Source organism: Terrapene carolina, unplaced genomic scaffold (genome assembly GCF_002925995.2).
Source record: "Terrapene carolina triunguis isolate 2854851 unplaced genomic scaffold, T_m_triunguis-2.0 Scaffold55, whole genome shotgun sequence".
In the NCBI taxonomy this organism is placed as follows: domain Eukaryota; kingdom Metazoa; phylum Chordata; order Testudines; family Emydidae; genus Terrapene; species Terrapene triunguis.
In genome coordinates, this window is record NW_020664406.1 from 1,231,387 (window position 1) to 1,250,918 (window position 19,532).

The 19,532-nt window shown below is 43.1% G+C and overlaps 1 protein-coding gene across 1 annotated transcript; it reads right to left on the reverse strand.

Moving 5' to 3' along the window:
- Positions 1-819: 819 nt before the first annotated feature.
- LOC113407886 (protein FAM217A-like) lies at positions 820-18,505 on the reverse strand. The gene is made up of 7 exons (XM_026658713.1): positions 18,437-18,505; positions 18,246-18,351; positions 17,044-17,128; positions 16,929-16,954; positions 14,865-14,936; positions 14,668-14,747; positions 820-2,041 (listed from the first exon to the last, which is right to left on the reverse strand). Exons 1-7 carry the CDS (start codon positions 18,496-18,498, stop codon positions 820-822), a joined length of 1,653 nt encoding a protein of 550 aa, XP_026514498.1. The 5' UTR covers positions 18,499-18,505.
- Positions 18,506-19,532: the final 1,027 nt, after the last annotated feature.

Sequence of the window (19,532 nt, forward strand, 5' to 3'; positions counted from 1 at the left end):
GTGTATGGATTTCAATTAAAATAGAATTTTAAATGGAACTGCTACAGAATTTCCAGTCTGCGCCACCAGAGTATCAGATAACGTAAGTTTTGTGTGAGGGGGGAGGTGTCTCATACACAAAGACAACTATGGTTGCAATAGGAACCATAATTCTGAATTTCTTGATTTCTAGGCATGTACAGCAAACTTCATCAATTTAGCTGTTCCATTTAATTTCCTTGTTTGAGGAAAAGAGGGATTACATATTGATAGAAATGCACTACATTCATTTTGCTTCAGTATTTTCCCATGTGTCTAATCAGACCATTGGTCTTTAATCTATGCATCAGAAAAAAATGACATGTATGGAAATTGTATTTTTCTATCTCCCTTCCCACCCTTCATATTGCACTTAGATTGTGAATTCTCTATGGCTGACACCGTATCTTCCCATGTATTAGTACAGCACCTAGCGCATGGGGGAGCACTGATGCTGAGTGGGATTTTCTGGGTTCTAGTGTAATATAACTATATTTATTGATGTTACTTTTGTAAACATTTAAAAAAAACATAGTTTCACTCTGGAACGGGATGATCTACTGGTATGCTTATATTGATCCAATTCTTTTAAAAGTTACACAAATGGTCTGTAAAGGATGTCAGCAGGCAGAGGGATGAAACTTGATTTTTCTACAATACAAGTGGATTCAATTGTCACAAGTGCTATTTCATATCACTTCTGTCTTATACCATTAAAAATACTTTAACTTGACAAAAATCAAGCTAAAATAAGATTGCTTAGCAGGACTCACTCATAATGAGAAGTATGAATTCAAGAAATTACTGTTTGTCAGTGTGAGTGTACTTCTGCTTTGGCATAGCAGATACAGATTTTAACTTCTGGCAATGAAAAGTCTTACTCGTTACTACGTTTTTTCTGTAGAGTTTCTTTTTGGTCCTTGGCTGTTTATATTTTAAACTGTCCTTATCAGGGAAAGGACTGGATATAGCTGTACTTGGTGGCAGTAGCTTTGGGGAAGTCAATTTAACAGTTGATTGAGTTCTTGGTGCCGCCACACAGCATGAGGAAGACCTCCGCAAGAGCATGTTAGAGTTTAAAATGATGGGGGTTTTAGAGCTTTTAAAGGCATCACAAGATGCTCTAAGCTGCTTTGTGGATGAACTTCTAATGGAGGATGTTCCAGCATTCCGTTTGCAATTATGACAGTACTCCCAAGTGCATTTTGAGCAGTTCCACTCATGCGTGCAGCAGCCTGACTGGTTGGATTTATTTTTCTCTTGACAGTCTCGATTAAAAGGTGTCTGAAGACATAAAGGGTCAGATAGTCTTGACTGCTTCAACTGATGCATGGATTTTGTGGAACTGGGTCGATTGCCAAGCATCATATTGGAAGATACTGTCAGGACTCTTGTCTTCTCTTTTAATATAGTCAGGTGCTGCATCCGTTCAATTTCCAACAGACGAGATATTAATTTCACAACAGAGCTTTCCGGTGGTGAATTAAAGACTTCCTTCCAGTCATCCCATTTTGATAAGGCCAACTTTTGTAAGTCCAGGTTATTGAAAGGTGGCGGGAGAAAATCAGGGTATGGAAACACTTCATTTTGGTGCTTGGAGGAAGCTTTTTCAATGTTTTCTATAGTTTCTGGTCTTAAGTTCAGATCCATATATTTGAAATAACTAAGCAAAACATCATTCACTTTTTCACTCTCAGATACATCACCTTCCTCTGTTAAAATACTGTTCTCAACACTACTGTTTCGCAACTTCAAATTCCATTTGGACACACAGAGAGTGTCATCACTACTACTTTCTGTAGCAGGATAGGAGTCAGAAGCTGTGGTTTCATTTCTGGCCTTGAAAAAATCCCCATCTCCATTTGTCCAGTAGATTCCTAATGGCAGCTGCTGAGGTCCCCGGTAAGACACTGTGTGATAGCTGTTCAGACGGGCCCCCATCAATGTGGGATTAACAGTAAAGACGTTTAAAGAATTACCCTGTGAGCTGGAAAGAGTTTCCACTAGAGGCTTATTGGAGTCTCTGGAGGGGGAAAAAAAAAGAAAATATAGTGTAGTTTTACTCGGGGAGTTGGTAGGATAAAATGCATTTATGGGAGCCATTCTGACCCTACTGAAGTCAATGGGCATACTGATTGACTGCAATGGGGCCAGGATTTACCCTATATTTTAAGGAGGGCAGCTGTTCATGTTACATATTACAAGGAGAATAATGACTCTGTTCAATTTATATTGAAAAGCTAAATTATAGCTTTGGCTCAATCATACAGCAACCACTTTTTAGGGAAATACTCATTCAGATGGGACTTAATGCTTTCTGCATACCAAGGGCCAACTCCTGCTTGCCTTGCTCATGTAAATAGTCCTACTGTTCTTGGCATAAAGCTATTCTCCATTCATTAAAATATCAAAAGTGCATCTTCATGTTGTTCTCCCTTCCTGAGTCGCAGCCCTTCTACTCTTCTTCTTCCAGATGGACTTTAAGGCCAAATATTCAACCAGTCACCTGTCGCTCTGCTGTATTGTTATGGAAATTTAATATTAATTTTACAAGACTCTTACTTCGGATTCTTTAGTGTGTACATCTAAGGGGAATGTTTGACCCAAAAGCCCTACCAGCATCATACATTCAGATCCAAGTATTGAAACTGACCTCAAAAGAACAGCTCTCTTCTAAATTTTTCAAGACCCGAGCAAACATGCATTAAAGGGAAGGGTTACCAGCTTGTGTTCCTAGGAGTGTGAGGGGGAGAAACTTTGCACTACTATTGTTAGTGTAGAATTACAACTTAGTGCACAGTTTGTTTTTCAGATCAGCTGTAAAACTGAAAAAGCTACACACTAACAAAAATATAGTAAGGTTCTCATCAGAACACATGCAAAAAATTATGTTTATCGTCACAATTAGTGGTCTTTAGTTTCAACAAATGTCAGCTATACAGAAAATCTAATGTCATAGAGCACCTTTTTTATTTAATGTATCTATCTCAAAACAGTTTACAAGATGAGTTAAATATGATCTAAGATATTTAGAGTGCCAATCATAACTAGGGAGTGAAAATTATACTGTAATAACTATGTAGGAAAATAGAATAGCCATTAGACATATATAATAGTGTAAAACACTCATATCTATCCCTGGCCTTGAGGTGGCACATTTTTTCTATATTAGTTTAACTGCAACATTGGTTGTATGGTTATTGCAAGATAACAATACCCACCAATATATACTTACCACAGCTTTCTTAAGGGTATCTCAAAAATTATACAGTGCTCTTTTGAGCTGTGAAAAATTCCAAGTGTTGGACACAAGGTACCTAAACATGAAACTCCTTCATATGAAACTTTAGAAAAAAATATGATGCTGATCTGCAGCTTAGACCTATTGCTAATGCGGCTGAATCCCTTTGGGAATGTTCTAACATTCCAGCAAGTTCAGATTCAGATGCGGATGTTTTCTTATTTAAACAAAAATGTGATCTTGTAACTATAAGCAAGGAGAAAGGCACTACCAATGGACAAATCAAATGTCAATTAAGTGCACTGGTTTTAACTGTTCGTATATACACACCCTGAGCCTACTGATAATACAGCAGTCTTTCATTTATGTAAATTGCAATGGTGTGAGTGACTTTTTAGCATCTGGGGTTTCCTCTCCTGGATATTTTTTTTTTTTAATTAAGTACATGAGACACAGTGCAAGTCAGGTCCATTCTAAAGGCAAACAAATGTTTCTGAGTTTCAGCCCAAGTCTTCTCTGGGAGAGAAATGTTTACCATTATTCAAAGAGGGAATGAAATCAACTCTAGCACAGAAACCATCCCTAATCTTCCTCATAATTTTGCAACAGAATTTAAAGGGTTCCTACAAGTCTTTTCTAGCATATCACTGCTAGACGGTGATCATATATTTTAGAAAAAATTGGTTTAGCAAATGATATTTCAGTATTCTGAGGGGTGAGATATTTAAGTGCTTTATAATGCAAAGAACTGGAAGTAATGTGTTAGGTTTTGTTAATTGGATCAGTCAAGACTCAATGGAGAACTCATGAGAGAGAAATTATCTGTTTTCAAAGTGTTATACCGTACCTATTTCCACATCTCACAAGCCTGTCTAATTACACATGCAGACATGCGAGTGTAAGACTCACAATAAAGAAGTTATGAGTAGGATGAACCAGAGGACCCTGTTTATAGACAAAAGGATTATCTGAGTATTGAAACTGCTCCGTTTTCATTAAAATGTAAAGGGAAAAGTACAATGTCACTTTAAGTGGAAGGGGCACATAGTTTGATACCAGCATGGAAAACCACTCAGATTTGCTCTAGTTAGGGTGACCAGATGTCCCGATTTTATAGGGACAGTCCTGATTTTTGGGTCTTTTTCTTATATAGGCTTCTATTACCCCCCCACCCCCACCCCCGGTCCTGATTTTTCACACTTGCTGTCTGGTCACCCTAGCTCTAGTCAAATACACTGCACTGGGAGGGGGAAGTAGAAAGGGGAAGATGACAAACAAGAAAAAAAAATGTACATCTAGACTGTACTACCATTATATAGGACCCATCACCCTAACTAACTCATAGGTAAAAAGTCTAAAAGTTAACAGTGCAGACCATAATTCTGGGGAGCATTAAAGGGTGCATTGAAGCCTTTTGCCCAAAACAGCTGATATATATTCTGGAAGAAACACTTTGGTACGTGATTACTGTGTCTCTTGCTAACTCAGATGAATGAGTGGGAACTATGTCTGAGAAACTGAATCTGCTACACAGCAGAGCTAAAAGTAAATGGAGGAAAAGATGAAAAATAAGTTTATCCTTATTAGTGACACAAACTCCTCAAAACAAAGTGCTCCAAGAAAAGAAGCTTGAGACACTTGAAAAGTCAGTAACCATGAGAAATTTACTGTATAAGGTGTCTCAGGCATTAAGGAAATAGAAGTCTGGCCTGGGTTTATGACTAGTTTTAGCCTCAAGCTCCTTAATTCAAATGTTCAGGAAGAGCCTATATATTTGGAGAGGAGCTACAAAATACCTATGAGGAAAGCTTGGCAAGTTAAGAATGAAGGTACATATCAGCTAGGGTAAATATACTGGTATTCAATTGGAAAGAATTCTAAAAGCAGCAAGAGATTTAAAGGCAAATTTTAAGCTGATTTACACCTGATGAAGTGGGTTTTAGCCCACGAAAGCTTATGCCCAAATAAATGTATTAGTCTCTAATGTGCCACAAGTACTCCTCGTTCTTTTTACACCCAATGCAATTCAAGGGAGTTGGACAAGAGTGTAAGTTGTCTCAGAATTTGGCTCACTAGCTGCAATGGAAACAGAATATTACTTCCCTTTTGTAATGCACTGTGTAAGCCAGTGTGCCTCACATTCTGTTCCGTGAACTGCAGTTTGTCTGTGAAGCACCTGGTGATGGCTCTCCTTGTTTGCAGCTACTACATTTCATTAGACAGTTACATTCAAATTAAATACCTCCCTCATATTACTTTTTATGGAAGCAATTGCAGTAGCTGTTCCTGGAATGATCTGCGAAGAAAAGTGTTAGTGAAATTCTCTCTCTATTAATATGTGATCTTTGAGAAGACCTGACAATACTCATTACTAGGTGCTATCTATTCATTGGCAGAGTACAGAGCAGCACTGCCCAGGGGACAACATCTCTCTGTGTCCTTGATCTAAAGCTTTCCATGGAGCCCAGAAGGGGGGGGGGGAGGGATTCTCAGGATTTATTAAATGGGAAGGAAGTGGAGGAACAAGGAGAGGGAAATAAGTGGCAAAGGCATTTTCTGCAGCTAAAAGAGGCAAATGAAAAAGAGAAAAGGCACATACAGTAGCAACAGAGCTTTCAGGTTCTTCCTATACACAGCAGCATTCCTTCTTTCCTGCTTGTGGGTGGATTAGTGTGAATAAAATTTCACACTAACTTGCTAAAGGCCATGCATGCTCTATTAGATTTTACCAAATGAAGATAATGGCTGTTAAAATATTTTCTAGGTAATTGTGCAAATACAGCAAATATTTGAATAGCAATTACAGTACTTGTTGGGGGACCTGAGGTCAGCAAAAGCATTACTGGAAAATTACTAAAAGAAAATATTCTTTTAGCCCTCATTAGTACTGCAGAAGAGAAAAATAAAGATCTGCCAGTAATTCAGCAGACAGTTTATTTGCTACACACTAGACTGTGATGACAGAGCAATGCTGGTTAATTATGGAACCTACTGAGAAACATATCAGGAGCTTTGTCTCGTTCTCTTTACTCTTCCAGCTGTTCACGATGTCAGATTACTGAAGCCTCATTCCCTGCCCCAGAAATTGGGGAATAGATCAGTCTAATAACAATACACTGAGAAGAGCTGATAAGCTTTCACCATATACTCTAGTAGGAATTTACCATGAGCATAGAGTTTAAGGTAAGAAGGGACCATTAGATCAGATTCTTGTCTGACCTCCTGTATACCATAGACCTTTAAATTTCACCCAGATACCCATTTATTGGGCTCAGTAATTTGTTAGACTAAAACATTTCAATTCTTGAGACTAAACAGTTGTGTTACATAGGCAGAGACCAGGTGGAATCAAGGTGCCACCAATGCTCAATGCTCCTGCAATGGCAGAGTATTGATTATATGATATGCCCAGATGACCCCAGCAGGTGAACCATGCCTCATTCTGCAGAGGAAGGTGAAAAACCCCCAAGGACCTTGCCAATGAGGCCTTGAGGAAAATTTCTTCTTCACCTCAGATCTAGTGATCAGTTTGATCCTGTGCATCTGAGCTAGACACACCAACAAAGCATCTGAGAGAGGATTATCTGTACCACTTTAGCGCACTGGTCCACCCTATCCACTGTTCTGGCTCCAGCTATGGCAACCATCGATGCTTCAGAACAGGGATTGGCAACCTTTGGCACGCGGCCCGCCAGAGTAAGCCCCCTGGCTGGCAGGGCCGGTTTGTTTACTTGCCACGTCTGCAGGTTCGGCCGATCGCGGCTCCCACTGGCCATGGTTCGTCATCCCAGGCCAATGGGGACTGTGGGAAGCAGCGGCCAGCACATCCCTCGGCCCGCGCCACTTCCTGCATCCCCCACTGGCCTGGGACGGCAAACCGCGGCCAGTGGGAGCCGCGATCAGCCAAACCTGCAGACGCGGCAAGTAAACAAACCTGCCCGGCCCACCAGGGCGCTTACCCTGGCGGGCCGTGTGCCAAAGGTTGCCGATCTCTGCTTCAGAAGAAGGGGGAGGGAGGGAAAGTCCCAGAATACATCTGGTCAACTATGCACCAGGTGGGAAAAAATCCTTCTGAAAAAGGTGGATTCAGAGATGTTATGTCCTGTCTGCACTATTACTGAACCTGTGTTACAAAAAAAAAAAATCCACCTCTGGTTATTACTACCATTCTTTCAAAAAACATAAGAAAGCACTTCTTCACACAATACAGTCAATCTGTAGAACTTCTTGTCAGGGGAGATTGTGAAGGTCAAAACTATAATAGGGTTCAAAAAAGAATTAGATAAGTTCATGGAGGATAGGTCCATCAATGGCTATTAGTAAATACAGTTGGGGATGCAACTCCATGCTCTGGATGTCCATAGCCTCTGACTGCCAGAAGCTGAGAGTCGACAACAGGGGACGGATCACTCGATGATTGCTTGTTCTGTTCATTCTCTCTGAAGCACCTGGCATTGGCCACTGTCGGAAGACAGGATACTGGGCTAGATGGACCATTGGTCTGACCCACTATGGCCGTTCTTATGTTCTTAGTGAGCAGGTGAATGGAAGATTAAGCTATAAATAGGGGCTTAGCAAGCAGTATACTGGAGTCAGGACATCTGTGCTAGCTAACACAAGCAGGAACACCCTGGTACTAGGGACAACGGACAAGATAAAACTTGGAATGTAAAGATCAGGTTATATATGACCAGCACATGTACAGAGCATGCTGGATAGGGATTGGTTCCTGAAAAATAACCAAGCCAATCATGAAGTGTATGATGCAATGTATAGTTAAGAATGCATGTGTTATTAGTGTTAGTAAAAATGCTCATAAGGTAAAGTTTTCTGTGTAACTTTGGATGTGTGGTACACCCTGTACCTGCCCCCTGTGCTGAGTCTGATCAACTCAGCGTAGTTTTGCTGTATGCAAGATAAAGGAACCTGAGTACCAAGACCAGAGACTGAGTTCTTGGGGAATGAGGTAGAAGAGGTCTCAGGAGAATCACAACAAACTTATGCTAAAAAACAGGGAAAATAGGAAAGCAGAGTTCTTAAAGGCCAAAAGGAAAACGAGCCATATTAATTCTGGGTGTAAGAAGCCAAAATTACCTCTGAAGTCAATGCAAGTTGTACAAATTTAAAGCATCGCTGAATTTGGCCCAAGTAAATTAAAAGGTATAAAGAGGGGTTACTCACCCTGTGCAGTAACTGTAGTTCTTTGAGATGGGTCACCCTATCAGTGCTCCACCTCAGGTGCACTGCAATCGGATACTTTAGGTAGCAGTACCCATTCAGCCTGTGCAAGTGCTCTACTCCACCTCATGCTGTGCACTGTGGCTACATAGAACTATGTAGGCAAACCACCCTCAGTTCCTTCTCTATAGCAAAACTTTGTTGCAGAGAAATTTGAAGAAGAGGGGAAGGAGGGCGTGTAATGGAGCTCCCATAAGGGAACACAATGCAAATAATTACAGTTACTGCACAGGGTGCGTAACCTCTCCTTCTTCAAGTAGCGTCCCTAGCGGTGCTCCACTTCAGGTGAGTACTGAGTAGTATCCTCTCAGGAAGGGGAGGGGCCTTCAGAATCTAATCCAAAACTGAAGACAGTACAGTAGTGCCAGACACAGCACCAGAAGCTGAGACATGATATTCAGAAAAGGTGTGTATGGCTCTACATATTTCAGCAATGGGAACATTCTTTAGAAAGGCCACTAAAGTAGAAAGAACTCTTGCTGAATGGACTAGTACAGAAGAATGTTGGAGATTATGAGATTGATAACAAAAGGTAATACAGCCAGATATTCATGGAGAGAGTCTTTCCTTGGGAACTGAAGATCCATTAGATCTGTCTGCAATAGAGAAACTATCCGAGAGATTTTCTAAATGGTTTATTCCTGCCCAAGTAAAGGTTAATGTCATTCTGACATCAAGTGTATGTAATACCACATCCGCCTAATTCAGGTGGGGTTTACAAAAGAAGCACTAACTGGATGAGGTAAGGAAACCACATCTGTCTTGGCACATCAGAACCACCAGAATAACCCTGGCCTTGTCTTTCCTTATCTTGATCAGCACCCTGGATATCGGAGGAGTTGGAGGAAATGCATATAACAGACCCGACGTCCAATGAAGGAAAAAGGTATTTCCCAAGGAGTGGTGCATCTCGAGCAGAACCGGGGGCACTCTTGTATCTGGCCGTGACAGAGGTCTATCTGCAGGACTCCCCAACACTGAAATATGCAGTGGAATATAATGGGATCTATCTCTCACTTGTGATCCTCAGAGAAACATCTGCTGAGGGTATCTGCGGTAATGTTCTGAACGCCCAGAAGGTAAGCTTGCTGAGATGCTGAGATGATTTCGTATCACCAACTCCAGAGTCTCATTGCTTTGCTGCAGAGGGAGAGTGATCTCACTCCTCCTTGACAAGTGATATAAAACATGCGTGACCTATCATGTCATGATCTTTGCATATTTGCCCCAATCAATGGCATAAAACGGAGACATGCATTCCTGACCACCATGAGTTCCAGCAAGTTCATGTGTAGAGTGTTCTTGTGAGACAATCACCTGCCTTGAGCAACGTGAGTGTAGAGATGTGCTCCTCATCCCAACAGGGAGGTATCTGTTATTACTGTTGTTAGAGATGGTTGAGTGAAGGGGACTCCTGTGCAAATGTTCTTTCCGGCAGTTTAGGCAGAGACTATCTGTACCTGATGATACTGGGGGGGGCCCACAATTTAAAGGTTGGGGGCAGGGCATGTGACAGCCCCCACATGTTGCCTCTGGGAGGGACTTTCTGGTCCAGGGCAGCCAATCTCATCAGCTCCTGTGGCTGCCTGTGAGAGCCGGGCTGGGGAGGTGGTGGCGGCCTGCCTTCTCTGCTCCCTGCCCAGGCCTGGTGGCTGCACCCAGCAGGAGAAGTGGCTCCGTCCTGCCCCCTCCGCTCCCTACCCAGGCTCAGCTGCCGGGGAGAGGGGCCAAGTGAGCCAGAAACGTGCTGCGCAGGAGGTGCAGCATGAGAAGGACTGAGTCCTCCCTCCCCCCAACAGGCAAACCAGAGCAAGCCCTGCAAGGGCTGCTCGGCACTCGCAGAAATCTGGGGGGGGATGTGACCCCACGTGCCCCACCCCATGTGTTGCCTCTGAGTTGAGGGACTTCTTCACGACAGTAGGAACCCAGAGTAGTTTGTTCAAGCTGCGTTTGCTTGGCAGATAACTATTTCTGAGCCACCTGTGGAGGCAGCGCACGTGCAACCTGACATGGTTTACCACAAAAGTCCCAGCTGCCAAATGCCCCAACAACTGGAGACAGTTTTTGACTTATGTCTGGGGGCTGATTTGGACAGTAGTGACTAAATTTGATAGGGTTGTAAACCTGTGTATTGGGAAGTACGTTTTGGCAGCTACTGTGTTGAAGCAAATTCCTATGAACTTCCATCTTTGCATTGAGGCCAACGTGGACTTCTGAATTTTTAATTGCAGTCTCAGGCTGAAGCTATGTCTACACTAGAGAGCTTACAGTGGCACAGCTGTACCGATGCAGCTGCACCATTGTAAGATCTCCCGTGTAGCCACTTTATGCCAACAGGAGAGAGCTCTCCTGTCAACGTAATTAAACCAACCCCAATGAGCGGCGGTAGCTATGTTGATGGGAGAAGCTCTCCCGCCAATATAGTGCTGTGTACAGTAAGACTTATGCTAGCATAATTTATGTCGCTATGGGGGGTGTTTTTTTCACACCCCTGAGCAACATAAGTTTTGCCAACAAAAGTGGTAGTTTAGACATGGCCTGAAATCTATGGTCTTCTGAGTAGCCACTGAGGTCTTGCCGTAGGAACGTCCCTTTTGCAGCCAATTGTCAAGTTATTGGAATAGTAGGATTCCTTCTCTGCGAAGGTAAGCCACTACCACTGACAGAACCTTCAAAAACACTCTGGGAGCAGAAGAGAGAGACCAAATGGAAGCACTCTGTATTGAAAGTGTTTTTTGCCTAGACTGCAACATAAGAAACTTCTGTGGAAAGGGCGAATCACTATATGAAAATATGCATCATGTAAGTTGAGGGCCAAGAACCAGTCCTTTAGGGCCAATGATGGTGGTATTGCTGCAAGTGTTACCAATATGAACTTCTATATCTTCACAAACCCGTGGAGGAGCCTTAGACTTAGAATGGGTCCCCACCTGCCGTTCTTTTTCAGAACCGGGAAGTACCTAGAATAAAACCCCTTTCCTCTGTGTTTTACATAACTGCTTCTGTAGCACCTATGTTCAGGAGGGAGTCTATTTCCTGCTTTAGATAATGTTTTCACCCCTCAGCTCACAGAGAGCCGAGAAGCGATAGGTACTTATGAAATGGGTCCCTGAAGAAGGATAGGGAAAAGGGGTGGGAAGGAGTGAGGGAAGTAAAGTGGATGGAACATCCTGCTCACACGATCTCCACAAATCACTTGTCTGTAGAGAGAAAGGGAGGAAGGCATGCGAACAGTTGCAGCTGGTAAGGAGAAGGGTGAAGGTAACTCAGAACCTCGACCACCCACCAAAATTGCTGTTTCGAAGATGAGGCTTGTGAGATCAATGCTCATGTAGCAGACAGTCTCTTTATCTGGAACCTCTGCATCTTTTGTATGGATTCATAAGATCTCTGGGGGCTGGGGAATTGAGCAGGACAAGATTTCTGTGCTGTCTGGGACTTATTAAATTTATGGTCAGGTGTGTAAATTCCCAGAGACCACAAAGTGGCCCAGGAATCTTTTAATGTATGCAGAGACTTGTCTGTATTCTCCACAAACAAGTTTAAGCCATTGAAGGGAAGGTCTTTAACTGTATTCTGGACCTTCCTCAGAAATCCTGAGAGCTGAAGCCAGAAGGCCCTTCTGATGACCACCGCCATAGAAACAGAGCGAGTAGCTGTGTCAGTGGCATCCAGAGAGGTCTGCACAGATGTTCTGGCAAGAAGCTGACCCTCTGTAATGATTGCCTGGAACTAGCCCCTCTGCTGTGGTGGTAGATGCTCAATAAACAAAGTGAACTATATTTCACCATCCACACCTGATAGTTAACAATACTAAACTGCAGAGATGTAAAAAAATATGATTTGCAACCAAATAAATTTGAGATACTTCTGAATTTTGTTGTATGGTAATGATTTAGCATAGTGCTGCCTTACACACGCATGTACAGCCTTGACAATGAGGGAGTTGGGAGAGGGATGAGAAAACAGAACCTCTGAATCTTTAGATGGAACATAATATTTCCTATCAGCCCGTTTACAGGTGGGCAATATTGATTCTAGGGTATGCCAGATTACTTTTGCAGGATACAGAAGAACCTCATTAATAGATAGTGCAAGTCAGGCAGATGACGCTGCGTGCAATATATCAAGCAGTTTATGTTGTGACTCCTTAGTCTCAAGTGGAATTTGTAAGGAGTTCGCTGTCCTTTCAATGAAGCCCTGGAACTGTTTGAAGTCATCAGCCAGGGATGGTGAGGCAGGCATAACTGCTTCATTCGGGATGAAGAAGAGAGGTTGGTTGGCAGGATGACTTCTTTGTCCACTCTCATCTCCAATTTCTCAAAGATATCTTCTTCTGGATCAGACCTTTTTGAGAGAGAGGAGGGGAGGGACTGTCTACCCTTATCATGGCAACAAGTTATGCTAAGGGTCCTAGAGAATTGTTGGCGGTATGGATCCCAGTATGGCCAATGAAGGGGGTCCACATGGTGTAGGTGGAGGAACTCAAGCTCCCTTTCCTAGAGTCCTATTGAGAGGATTCTTTGAGTCTTCCGCTTAGAAGTTCTAGGGGAGTGTTGCACCGAAGTGATAGAGGCAGTTAACTTACTCAGGAGACCGATGTACAGGGAGGGAAGACAGTCCATAGCCTGAGTGAGAAGCTGGATGGAGGGAGCTCTCCCATCACAAGGAAATACAATTTAATTTCCTGGTTCTTTCTGGGTGTCGATTTTAAGACCAGGCAAAAATTTCCTTGGGGAATCACATGCACGCCGCTATTCCCCACCCCCTAAAGTGTAACGGACCATACCAGGACTGCCTGTTGCTCACTAGGATAGCCTCCTGGCAGATGTTTAAAACTTGGAGAGCCAGGCATATCCACCCAGCAATCTAAAGTTCCCCTCAGGGAAAAATTGAAAGGACAGTGGTCCTTACAACCATTTTTTTAACTAGAACTAACAATAACTAAGATAAGTAAAACTATGGGAAAAACTGCAATTGAACTAAGCTCAACTTGGACTCCATCTCAGGCCAAAGCGGTTGAGAAGGAACTGAGGGTTGTTCACCACCACAGCTCTATATAGCCACAGCACAGAGCACAAGGCAGAGTAGAGAGCATGCCTGGGCCAAACTGGCACTGCTACCTAAAATCTCTGATCAAAGGTGCATGGGGCGCATGCGCACCTGAAGTGGAGCACCCATAGGGACACTACTTGAAGAAAAGCTGTCTGTTTTATTGGTGTTATGGTGTCTGGTTTATTTAGTGTTGCAGAACTTACTTACTTTTTATAATTAATTAAAAAGGCCACAAGAGTTTGCATGGTTTAACAATTAAAAGTTCAATGGAACCCCAAACGTAAAGGTAAATATATAGGGAGTCGTCGGATGCCACTTACAACGCTTTTCAATTGACTGCCCATTTCGCCCCTACACTTGTTTCGGCCTTATGACATTTGATTTGCATAAAATTCGCTTGAAATCACTTCCTGGTTGTATTATACTGGTATGGAGAAGGAAGTAGTCACTTCTGATTGGCTTCAAGGCAGCAGGGTAGCTTGTTGCCGGGTAGGGTCGCTGCTTGCTTTTGATTGGCTCCCTGCCCTGGGCTCAGCCAATCAGAAAGCTTGAACAGTGATTGGCTGAAGCTCAGCATGTGTGCTCTTCCCTGATTGCTAAAAGAGGAGAATGAAGGGCCCTCATCAGCTAGACAAGAAGGCGGGGGGGAGGGTTCCAGTATGAAAAAGGCTGAACTACTGCTATATATATTTGGCGCTATTCCATTAACAGTGAAAACTGAAGACTGACAGAGTGTATGAAGGATTTATTGGAAAAAAGAGTCAATCAATTGCATACCAAGATGGCAAATTAATATCCTTTGGGTTTAACCATAGTGCAAAATAGTTGTGCTCCAGAAGAGATTAAAGGCATTTACCAGAACATCAGAATTCATAACTCCGTTACCTCACTTTTAATTAAAATACCTATGCATTAATTCATTAAACTCCTTTGAACTCTACTCTGTTAGAAAATATATAAGCTGACAATAAACCATCAGTATATAACTTCACGGAGTGTTAAATGCATGTTTTAGGTGCAATTCTCTTGCTTGTTCAGAATGATTGGAAACCTTTTAACAAAACTCTTCAGTTTAACTGGATTTAAAGATGTTAAAAATAATTTTATTTTTTTACCTGTTCACAGTAGTATTGCTTTGATCGTGTGTATATCTCCAGGAACAAAACATCCCTTCTTTGCTATTATTTTGACTGAGCTGCAATAAGCAGAAAGAATATCTATAAAAATACTATTGATATATTTTAGAATAAGCACCAAGAATGCAAAATGAAATAAATGGCATAATTAAAGTTATTTGACAAACAAATCCCACCTGTGTTCTTCTAGTCCTATTTTTTGACAACCTAAGATCTGCCAGTTGTTCCACTGCTGTTGTGTAAGCATCCTGTAAAACAGAAGAGCAACTACAATATTTACTATGTGTGAAGACACTTTTCAGGCATGATCACTTATTTATCTTGGATCTTTTGTCCAAAAATTGTCCTCAGTTAAAACCATGCAACCCCATTCGCTTCAGTGAAGTTCCAAGTGTGTAATTAAGGGCTGAATTTAGCTTTCAATAAAACATTTAAATTGCTGTGTGAATTTAGTGCTCATAAAAAGTGATGACTTGAGAGGCCTGGAATCTCACAGAAAAAGTACAGCACATGGGCAGGGCTTCTTTACATAGTAACGTTGTCCAGGAGGAATCACTTCTCTATAGGTGGCAGGGCTAATATTACTCCATATTAGTAGTCTCCATGCTCATTCAATTTTTGACCTCTCTGTTGAGACTACCAGTTCAGACAAGTTGTGAAACCTGCAGACAGAGAGAGTCATGGATTGGCTGTGTCCCCGGGTTAATCTGATTTGTCAGACACTCAATTCTTATTAGAATGTACTGTTAGAGCACATGGAGGAGCAGCAACATGTGCACCTGGAGCAGCAGAAAGATTTCTGCTGTGGTAAACATGGCCTACTGAGCTGTAACTCCTCAAGCCTGTTTTAGATGCGCCAGGCTACCCTCCTTAGGCAGTAAATCAGCAGTGCTGCTGAACTCAATCCATGAGAATGAATGAGTTAGTCAACTTTCTATTGAGAGCCTCATTCTGCTACCAGGTTGGGCTGATGATACAGAGATGATGTCCTAACCCAGTGTCCCATCATCTGTGAACCTGGCCCCAAGATGGAGATGAGAGCAAGAGCAGAGTAGGTCCTGTTGCTTTCTGTCATACTGGGACAAACAAGAAGATAGGAAAGGCTTTATTCAGATGGAAGAATTCACTCCCTGAGACCTTACTGCTGAATTCTGCAGAACTCTGAGGCTAATACTAATTTATTGCTCTAATTCAGAACAAGGTAACAGAATATTGGGGTGAGGGATAGCTCAGTGGTTTGAACATTGGCCTGCTAAACCCAGGGTTGTGAGCTCAATCCTTGAGGGGGCCATTTAGGGTTCTGGGGCAAAAATCTGTCTGGGGATTGATTCTGCTCTGAGTAGGGGGTTGGACTAGATGACCTCCTGAGGTCCCTTCCAACCCTGATATTCTATGAATGTGACTATAACTTTTGCTGTATTAAGGGACCCAACTGGAATGCTTCCCAGGGCCTTCCAGGTTTGCTTCAACTATCCTTGCTGCCATTATAGTTGCTAATTATGGTAATGAGTTTTTTTGTGTTTGTGTATGTCTGTGTGTATGTGTGTTTAATTAAGAGCACACATACACAACATGGGAACTTGCCAAATTAATTTCACATAGGGTGCTGAACAGCCACCAAATAGATATTTCATCATTGTATCTAATAGAAAGGAAAATAATGTTCAACAATAAAAAAGGGATCTGTTCTCGCCTGCATAATGTAACTCCCCTTGAATGGAATAGAAGATACAAATACGTAACAAAGATAGCATAGATTGCTATATTTGCTCAAAAATCTATATTTTGCAGGTTTAGATTCTGCAATCAAAACAGTCTTCCTAGTTGGTCAAGTATAAAGTGCACTGAAATGAGTTTTCACTTTTTAAAACTAAGTACTGTACATCTTACAGTTTAACCTCATGCAAATCAAAGAGGGCAACTATAACTCTTAAGGAAAACTTGGAATATGAATAAGTGATTGGCCAATTACTATGAGAAAGCTGTTCACAAATGCAGTTTCCTATCCATATCTTTATTTGAAAATTATTTTAAAAGAAACAATTTTTTCCTAGCGGAGCCATAATTTCATTTATGGCTTTTTAAGTCGTACAATAGTGGGTTAGTCCTTTTCAACATAAGTGTCTAATTAGTTTGATGGATTTTAAAAACCAGCATTTAGGTCCAAAACCTATGAAGTTAATTCCAGATAAATTTGATTTCAATTACTGTCAAAAGACTGATATTTATTCTGCTCTTACCTTGTGCAACTTGCTTGAAAGAACACCTGTAAAAGATCAACAGTTCGTTTTGCTTACAAAAGTCCACTAGAAAAATTTTCTCCATACAGAATTGTGAATGGCTGGGATTCCTTACCTCCTGTGCCAGTCTCGTCTCCTGACAGACAGTATTTATTTTCAGGAAGGTGGACATCATGTTCCAAATCACTGGTATGTATATTCTATAACAATATTTGAGTTTTAGTGAGTGCAAAAACACAGAAACTAAAAATATATGGTAACTATGACAATTTAGGTTTAATAACTTTATGAACTGTAGCGAGGAAATGGAGAATGGAGAGAGATGTTAACAGGAATAGCTGTGGGATAGAGAAATTATATGAAGTAAAGGTACATTGCCACTTGGCCTGCTGGGAGACCTTGGGCAAGTCACTTCACCTCTCTGTGCCTCACTTTCCCCATCTATAAAATGGGATAATATTGACCTCTGAAATAAAGTGCTGTGAGATCTACTGATGAAAAATGATATATAAGATCTAGGTATTATTATTGTGTGTGCCAGAATAAGAAATACATTGAAAAGATAAGATTGTGCATTCATATCATGCCTTTAATATCAAAGTATCCCAAAGCAATTTACAAATCACAGTCCTGATCCTGCACAGGGCTTCATGTGGGCAGACCTTTTTTCCTTTGCAAAGTCCTATTAATTTGACTGGGGCTCCAGATGAAAGGGTGAGTCTGTCTGTATAGGGTTCATTACGGGATTGGGGCTTTAGGTTTGTGCATAAGTAACTGCAAGCATGAGAATTACCACTGGCTTTTTCAGTAAGACTACTTGTGTGCATGAAGTTATGTCCTTGTGGAACCCACTGTTTGGTAATGTGTGTGTCCTCCTCTGCACCTGATCCACAGAAGCGCTGAGTGTCTTACAACATCAGCTGCAGAGCCTGACCCTCGTTGTGACAGCCTGTAGCCACTCATGCTTTCCGTTTCGTAGGGGCACGTTTTAACCTTGAGTGGGGGTCAAAGCTGGCGGCTGTCACGTCTGCAGACTCAGGAGCCGGAGCAGAAGCAGCGAGGTGAAGAAGGGGATCACAAGCAGTAACCACCACGGAAAGGGAGCGAGCAAGTAGCGAACTGGCACCACAGTCCCGGACTCCCAGCTCTAAGGCACGTAGACTCATGTTTGGTGCCCTCGAGGGCAGTGGTTTAAGTTGTATTTACAAAGACAAACAACCAGCTGCTGCCCCCCACCCCCGGACCCGCCCAGACCAAGCACACGTGGGGGCGATGGCTCCGCTCTGCTCCTGCAGCAGCGAGGCGGGGCGCCTGTACCTGGCGGGAGTCGGAGAGGCTGGTGAGCGGGAGGCTGGTGCCATAGATGCCGCCTGTGAAGTCCCCTCTGTCCACAGCGCTGCAGCGCCGGCTCCTCCTGCCAAACCTGGGGGGAGAGAGAGCAGGGGCGTGAGAGGGGGGCAGCCGCCGGCCGGGCCTGGGGCTGGAGCGGCCCGCTCCCCCCCACCTACCCTCGGAAGCTCCCGGGTGTCTGTATCGCGGCGGCTCCGGCCCCGCTCCCGGCCCGGTGCATCGGACCCTCCCGCCGCCACCGCCGCCTCCGCTTCGGCCACCCCCGCGCTGCAGCGTCCCTGGCCCCGCCCCGCGTCACAGGGAATCACTATGGGAACGGGCCAGGGCCCAGCCGCTGCCCCGGCCCCACAGAGGCCTGTCACCCAAAGGGGGGGGGGGCGCCCCATCTCCCTTCGTTTCTCCTCCCCCCTGGAGTATTTCCCTGCTACACTCTCCACCTTCACATCTTCATCCTCAGTGCGCCTTGTCTCACATCTGCATGTTTGCCTGGCTCCACCGCTACAACAGTGCCTCAGTTCCACCACTGAGGATGAAATCCTCAACCTAGGCCTTCATCTCCTCTCCCCTTGGCTAGTGCGGGTCCTTTGTCTGTGGCCTCTCCACGTTCCAGTTCTCCTGACTGCAGCATATACAGAATGCAAGGCCAGATTTTTTAGTCATACAAAAGGAGAGCAACTGTATAACTCCTTCTCAAATAACTCAGTTGGGTCCTTATTTGTTTAGGATCCAGTTTGTATATATCCGCCCAGAACTTGCTCTAGGTTTTCTTCTGCTCCCTGTCCTGCTCATTAAGCACCAAGCTCTCCACTCCATTTCTTCACACAATCTCACCTCTTCCAGATGGAGAGTCATCGCTGTGGCTTTGACCAGCTAAAACAGCCTTTCTGTATAGCTCTGTTCTTCATGTATTTCTCCATTGCATCCCACTCCAGTACCAACTTAGTTGGTACTGCTTCCATCACCAGTGTGGTGCAGTTAGCTTCTGTCCAGCTACCTTTACTACATGTGGGGACTTAATAGCTATGCCAGAATCTCCCCATCTTCATGTCTCACTATTATCAGCAGCTTCCTCCCTGACGATTTTTCTACACTCATCATCTTCACAGATATCCATCTCTCAACCACTCTCTTCAACTTCCTCAGATTCTGCAGAGATCAGTACATCCTACAGAGAAGATGTATTCTGTTCTGTTATTCTGAGTCTTCCTCTTTAGATACAGCAGAAGTCCTCCAAGGATTGCCTCCTCTTTTTTT